The 7,787-nt window shown below is 45.9% G+C and overlaps 1 protein-coding gene across 1 annotated transcript; it reads left to right on the top strand.

Moving 5' to 3' along the window:
- The first annotated feature begins 2,663 nt into the window (after positions 1-2,663).
- LOC119287609 (SPX domain-containing protein 4-like) lies at positions 2,664-6,203 on the top strand. The gene is made up of 3 exons (XM_037567187.1): positions 2,664-3,026; positions 5,204-5,363; positions 5,452-6,203. The coding sequence occupies exons 1-3, from the start codon at positions 2,760-2,762 to the stop codon at positions 5,979-5,981; spliced, it is 957 nt and encodes a 318-aa protein (XP_037423084.1). The 5' UTR covers positions 2,664-2,759; the 3' UTR covers positions 5,982-6,203.
- The last annotated feature ends 1,584 nt before the right edge of the window (positions 6,204-7,787 follow it).

Raw genomic sequence — 7,787 nt, forward strand, 5'->3', positions numbered from 1 at the left:
CCCCACCTGTCTCGCCGCCGTTAGAGGGCACCCACCGGCGAAGCCCGGGCCGGCCCCGAGGAAGGCGGCGGCGGGGCGCTATCCCTGGCCAGTCTGGCGCGTCAAGAGGAGCTGCATCACGGAGCGTCCATGGAGATCCCCGACGCTTGCTAGAGCCTGGGATCTGTGGTTTGCGCGCCTGGATCCGCGCGTTTCGCGTCCGTGGCTACGCGGTGGAGGCGCCTGGCCGCGTGCTCGTCCAACGCCTGGTACGCGCGCCCTTGCCTGCACGTCAATGGGGTTGGGCGTGGTCACTGCTGCGGGGATGCCCAGGGGTGGCGCGGACGAGCACGTCGTCGTCGTAGGGTGATGCTGGGGGACGCGGGCTCCCCTGGCTGGTGGCCTCTGGCCTGAGCGGCCGGATCTGACAGGCCCTGTCGGTCAGATCTGGCGCTATGGCGGCCGGAGGTGGCTCGGCCGGCGACTGACTCCAAGCGGACTGTGTGGTTGCTCCCTGTCAAGATGGTGGTCTGGGGTGGTGTAGTCTGGGCTGTGCCTTCGGGACGCTCTAGGCTCGCGTCGCCGGCAGTGCTCCGGCTAGTTTTGTGCGGTGCAGCAAGTGGCGCCTGGTGCTCCGGTCTGGTGGTAATGTGTTTGGTGAAGTCATCGCAGCATAGGTGCTCGGTTTCCTTGACGAAAGTCATGCTCGACTCTGGTTTGAGCTGATGGCAACTGAAGCCTTCGGGTATGATTTCCCTTGTTGGAGGTGCCATCAAGGGGGTCCGACACCTCTCCCTGCTCCGTGTTCTTGTCTCCCCGTGAAAACCGTGTGCAATGGTGGCGTTTTTGGCGTCATTACTTTGTTGGAAGCATTGCCTTGGAGTCAAGTCTGGTGTTGGAAGCATCTGGTTGGTGGTGGTGTGGTGGATCTGGAGCGGGCAGCATCTTGGTGAGCATGCAGCACTGGTGGTGCATCCGTTTGGAGTTGATCGTCGGTCGACGGTGAAAGGAGCAGGAGCACCCTTTGTATGCAAGTAGCGCCGGGCGAGCTATGTCAGCTAGCCTCGTGGGATCGGAGCGGCATATGTCTCGCTCTTTCGGATGTATCGTTCCTCTCTGGTGTCCTTGATGTTTGCGGAACGAGCCCGGTACAATACGACTGTTGTTGATGTGCAATCTGGTAGCAGCGCAGGCGCTCGAGTGCCCGCCCGGGTGTGTTGTGGGGTTTTGGCTTTCCGACGTTTTGTATATGTTGTGGTGCCTTAGTCCTAGTTTAGCTAGGCGCTGCTTTGGTTATATGGTTTCTCTCATTTAACTGAGCAGCACTATTTTCCTTTCTTCTTTTTTAGCACTCGTCTTTATGCGGTGCATTCTTTCTTTGGGGGTGTTTTTGAATTTGGCAGCTTGCCAACATTCAAAAAAATGATAATATAATATGGGATGAAGCATTTATAAATTATATATGCCATAACATGTTTATTGTTAGATCCGTATTTAGAAAAGCTTTCCAACAATGCTATTTTTTGGCATTTAAATAATATTTTGCTAGCAGCGTGTTTGGTTCAGGGGAATTAGAGATGGGGAATGGGAGTTGAGGGGTAAGGAGATTAAAAATTCACTGTTTGATTAGAGGGAATGGGAGTTTAAGTGGGAAGGGGACTGGGAGTTGGGGAAGCCAATTCCCACCGATTTCTTCCCAGGGGGTACCCTGTTAATTCGTGAGGAGAGTTTTATCCCACGCCAATTCTCATCATATGCCAAATAAGGAAATGGGAGTAAAAATCTACTTCCCATGCCTAATCCCTTCGTAAACACCCTTGTGCAAACTCCCATGCCCTTGCCCAAGTGTTTACCAAACAGGCTGTAGGTAAATTTAGGGTTAAAAATTGATGTAGAGTACAACATGGACAAATAAACCCGAAAGGAGGTGTTCTTTTATCTCAAAATAAATTGCAACTCACACAACTTATTTTTTTTGGTACATTGCGTGTTTTTTCTTAATGTTACATCTACCAATTAATATATGCAAACCACTTCCTCACAGCAAAATAAACATATAATGCAATCCACTATTTCTTTTAGTACATTGCGTGCCACAACATTTATCTGAATTTTACTAAAATGATGCGCATATACTCATCCCTATAAATGCGAGTATCAGGATTTGAACTGAACTCTAGTGGACTGGGGATACCACGATCCTTGTAACCATCCAATCACAAATTGATTCGCTGTTTCCTCGGTCCTAAAATGTACGCACACGGTGGATTTTGATTCCCGCACAAACAAAGCTGCGGGCACGGACGCCGGTCCGATGTGGCCTCGTTTGGATCGATCGAGGCGTCTGCTCGCTACGACGAAACCGTCGAAAGTTTCAAGAGGTTTCTTTCCTCCGCTTCTGAAATTCCCCAATTGGTCACACACGTAGCCGCTGTTTTGGGAGGAAAAGAGATTCCTCTGTTTTTCTTTTTTCGGACCGGGAATCTGGCCGGGTCCAACGGGCCGGGCCCAAACAAAACCCAAATTGTTTTTTTAACGCCGAAGCGGCGACCGGCGGCGGCATCAGCCAAGCGGAACGAGACGACGAGCAAGGAGAAGAAAGGGACCCACGCGCCCACCGAGGCCGAATAACCCCCGGGCCCGCCCGACAGCGACCCACGCCCCAATCATCCGCCCGGCCCGGCCCGCTCCCTCCCCACCTTCTTCTTCCTCCTCCTCGCCATCGCAGCCACCACCCACGACATTCCTAATCCGAGAATTTTCCCGGGACGGGAGAGGAGATGAAGTTCGGCAAGGATTTCCGGAGCCACCTGGAGGGCACGCTGCCGGACTGGAAGGACAAGTACCTCGCCTACAAGGCGCTCAAGAAGCTCATCAAGACGCTCTCCCCCGACGCCCTCGTCGCCGACCAGCCTCTGCCTCCCCTGCCCCCGCCCCCGCCCCCGCCCGGCCTCGGGGACTGGTTCGCCCGGATCCTCGACGTCGAGCTCCACAAGCTCAACGACTTCTACATGGAGCGGGAGGAGTGGTACGTCATCCGCCTCCAGGTACCCCAACCAACCCTCCCCCTCCCCATCCCCCGCCTCCGCCCTGCCCCCCTTCCTGCAGCCGTCGTCTACTCGCCGCGCCGACGCGTGCGGGACGGAGCCTAGGTAGGGCCGTCGCGGGCCGGGACTTGGATCGTGGGGATTTTTGTTATGTACCGTGCCGGGGAATGAAATTGGTCACCGCATGTGAATCTCTCGAGTTTAGGATGTCTATAAGATTTTATTTTTTATTTTTTTGGATAGTAGTGATGAATCAGTGGCAGCATTAAACCGTGATTTGGTTCGGCCAGCGAGGAGTAATTGGCCACTTGTGATGCCTTTAATTGCAACTGCAAGCTGGGCTTCTTTGGCTGCTTGTCATAGTAACTTCGGTGGATAAAATGTTTGTGTTGTTTGTTCATTATAGGCGAAATCGATGGCACGCCCCTTTCTGTACGACAGGGGCAGGCAATCACTCTATGACTATATATCCATCAGAAAAGCCATCAAACCTGGTACTCTGAATTTAGTTGTCCACTGATACTCCCCCTGTTAAGTTAAATGGCCTGAAAATGTCAGCACTGCACATAGGCTTGTTGAACATGCTCAACACGGCTTAGGCATATTAAGGTTGCAGTCACGCAGATGTCGTTATTGTCACGTTTAACTAATGACCCATATGTGATTAGTGAACACCCGCACGATAATGGAGTTTAAAGCTGCCACTGAGGTTTGTTCAGTGTTCATTGTGACCGAGTTTGCTTAAATGCCGGTTACAGGTGACTAGGTGAGTAGCAAATCCAGTCCCAACAATTCTTGTAAACCGAGACCCGAACCAATGTAAACAACAGCACCTGGCCTTGCCCGAAGAACTAAATTTACCCTTTTTTTATGGATCATACAAGCACAGCTGATTGAGCAGTCTAGATCGTTTAACATTTCAGACTAGTTAAAAAAAATTACTTCTGAACTTATCTGCTGAAATCTGAACAGTCTCTTTATGCTTCCGTTCTTGACTGCATATTAGTTCTGATCATTTGACTGAACCTCCTGTTGGAACTTGAAAGTATCTTGCACTGTCACCTTCAGTTCTTGACTGCATATTACTTCTGATCATTTGACTGAGCCTCCTGTTGTGACATGGTTTAATCTTTAAGTGACTGTCTGGTATTTAGCACTTTAAGCATATGTTCATGGTCTTTGGACATGCGCCTTTCTGCATGACAGGGGCAAGCTCTCTATGTTATGGTTATGTCGATCAGAGAAGCCGTCAAATCCGGTACTCTAAATTTTATTGTGCAGTGATACTCCCCATTTAAGTGATGAGCTGAAAATGTCAACATTCTGCAGAAGCTTAGCGAACATGACCAAAGTGACTTAGGCATATTAAGGTTCCAGTCACGTAGTTGTCATTATGTCATGTTTACCAATGACCCATATATGAATGATCAGCGAATCCATTCGCACAAGAATGGAATTTATAGTTTGCCACTTAGGTTTGTCAGTGCTCATTATGAGACAGAGTCTGCTGAAATGTCAGTGACTGGTAACTAGGTGAGTAGCAAACCTAGTTCCAGTAATTCTAGTAAACCGAGACCCGAAACCAATATAAACAACAGCACTTGGCCTTGCCTAAAGAAGTAAATTTACTACTCCCTCCGCCCCGTAATATAAGATGTCGTTACAACTGATATACTCACATATTGGTTGTAATGACATCTTATATGACGGGACTGAGCAGTTTAGATGGTTTAGCATTCCAGGCTTTAGTAAAATCCATACTTCTGAACTTATCTGGTGAAAGGCCTAAAGGGTCTCTTTATGCTTCAGTTCTTGTCTTCATATTAGTTCTCAGCATCCTGCTGAGAGCATCTATTTCGTTGTGCTGTCACATGGTTTTGTCCTTACGTAACTCACAGTCTGGTGTTGTTGGATCAATAGAATTAATAACATGTGAGGTGTTGCGAAGATGATTGTCCTAACAACATGAAGCGACATTCTTGATAAAGTTCTCATGAGCGCTTGGGAGAGATTCCCTTCCTATTTTTGAAATCCCACAATCTGTGAATGTTATTGTCCATTGTTGGCATTTTTCGTTTATTGTACATGGGTTATTTTGGGGCTTAGGTAGTACAGTAGCAGGTAGTTGTGGTATACCAATTTCTTTTATTTTCACTCGTCAGTTTGCTTGTCTTTAGGTGCTAAAGGAGAGGATTGAGCGAGTCAAAGCGAAGAAGAATGGTGCTTTTACATCCAAAACTGAGTTCACTGAAGAAATGTTAGAGATACGTAGAGATTTCGTGCTTATCCACGGCGAAATGATACTTCTGCAGACCTACAGCTCCCTGAACTTTGCTGGTGAGCACACGAAACCAAGTTAGCCAACCTTCAGTGTCCTACCAACAGTACGCTTTCTAGCTAACATCATGACACTTGGTGCATACAGGGCTAGTGAAGATACTGAAGAAGTATGACAAAAGAACAGGCGGCGTGCTCAGCCTACCTTTCACTCAGCGAGCTCGCCACCAACCATTTTTCACCACCGAACCGTTAACAAGACTTGTTCGAGAATGTGAGGCTAATCTTGAAATCCTTTTCCCTGTTGAAGATGAAGTACTCGAGTCTGGTTCCTCTTCAAAGCATCAGGCTCATAATGATGCGGCTAGTCGTGACCCAGCTTCATCTTGCGACGCAGAAACCTCGAAGGTGTACCGAAGCACACTCGCAGCAATGAAAGCGATAGAGGGCCTTAAGAAAGCCAGCTCTACCTACAATGCCCTGTCTCTGGCTAGGTTCTTCCATGGAGAGGATGGCGAAGCATGTTCTGGCGCCATAACATCTGAGAGCTCGTTATCAGATTCCATGACAGATTCCCAGGTAGAAGATGCTGACAAGAATGACAAAGAGGTGCAATCAAAGGAGCAGAGCTCTGCTCAAACTGACCATAACGCGGAAGCGGAGCGACGCGGTGGATAATAATCAGTCTTTGCATGCTATTTCGAATCTCCCATGATAAGTGTAAATGATAGAACTGCTATAACACCAATAATCTGGATGTTTAGCCAGTCTTTGAAATGTGTGACCATAAGTCATGTTTTATTTGGATGCTTGGAGTTTTGGAGCTGTAGGAAGAAAGTGTGTGTGACATTTAGCTGATTTGATTTGAAAGGAGTTGTATACAGTCTCTCTGTTTCTCAAGGTTTTTGTATAGCCACTGATGTTCGGCTTCAGCAAACCACTCATACGGTGTACCCTCAAAGAAAAAACACTCGTACGGTGACTTTCTTTTAAGTTGGCTCATACAGTGATTTTGATTATGCAATTTATGTACAAAACATTCTGGTGGGGTTCAGACTCGTAGAAGTAGTAAAATGCAAAGGGAACTTAAAGCTCAACAATAAATAAAAAGGAGACTATCCTTGTGGCAATAATTCAGATGCCAAAACCAACCATTTAAGGGGTAATGATTTGTTGCTCCGAACAGAAATATAACAATATGCATATGTTGCATCTACACCCAAGCAAAAGAATCTAGTTGCAATGTTAACTTGGTTTCATGTGCTCACCAGCAAAATAAATGGAGTTGCAGATATTTTTGTTTCTTTCTCGTTTTTCTTTGTTTATTTGTAAGTGTTCATACTTTTTTATTTTCTTTTTTCTAATGTAATCGGAACATTTTTATACACATTTAATATTTTTCGTGTACATCTTAAACAATTTTTGTACATGTTGAACATTTTTTCAATACATTATTAACATTTTGTCAAATATATGGTTTTGATGTCTAGTTTTTTTATATACATTTTAATTTTTTTTGTATACATAAGGGAGACTTTTTTTACACTTGCTTATCTGCATCTTCAACCTGGGAATGCGTCAAGGAATCTAACAACGGGCTCCCAGAAGTTACGGCACTAGAATAAGCTTCGCCATCCTCTCCAGGGAAGAGCCTAGCCAGTGACAGAACATTATAAGTATGGGTGACTTCCTGAAGGTCCTCTATCGCTTTCATTGCCGCGAGTATGCTTCGGTACACCTCTGAGCTTTCTGTGTCGCAAGATGACGTTGGGTCGCGACTAGCCACATTATCGTGAGTCTGGTGATTTGAAGAGTGGAAACGGTGAAAACCGACAACGTAACAAAGAATAAGGAAGAAAACCAATGCAAACATAAAAATAACAAAGAAAGCTAAAGAAAAAAGAAAAATAAAAACCGAAGAAAACATATGCAAAAGAATGAAAACAGTAAAAAGCGAGAAAGAAACAAAGAATAACAATGAAAGCTGATGAATACCAAGAAAGAAATAAAGAAAATTGAAGAAAAGAAAAAAAACATTGAAAATCAAAGAAACAGTAAAGAAAAAAAAAAGAAAAAGGATAAAAACCAGATCAGTCCAACCAATGAATAGACAGAAGAAAAAGAAACAATGAAACCTGCACCGAGCGAGAAAAAAACGGACCAGTGTAGTAGGCAGGCAAGGAAAAACCCTTTAGGCGATAGCTTCTTCCATCTCGCTGTAAGAGCGAGATATAGGTAGCACACTTTTAGGCTGCTCCCTCTGCCCCTATTCTATTTTCGAAACCACCAGTTAAGGGTTGTCTATTCCAAAGGTCACTTTTCACCTCTCTTGGTGCTAATAAGTGGCTCATTGCATGTTACGACACCTATCACAACCTGAGAGTTTTCATTTTTTTTTTCATAGATTCATTTTTTAAATGATTTATTTCTTGAACCATGCTTCAAAAAATATATTTAAATAATCAAACACATGACAATGCTTTG

The sequence above is a fragment of the Triticum dicoccoides genome, chromosome 4A, assembly GCF_002162155.2.
Source record: "Triticum dicoccoides isolate Atlit2015 ecotype Zavitan chromosome 4A, WEW_v2.0, whole genome shotgun sequence".
Classification (NCBI taxonomy): Eukaryota; Viridiplantae; Streptophyta; class Magnoliopsida; order Poales; family Poaceae; genus Triticum; species Triticum dicoccoides.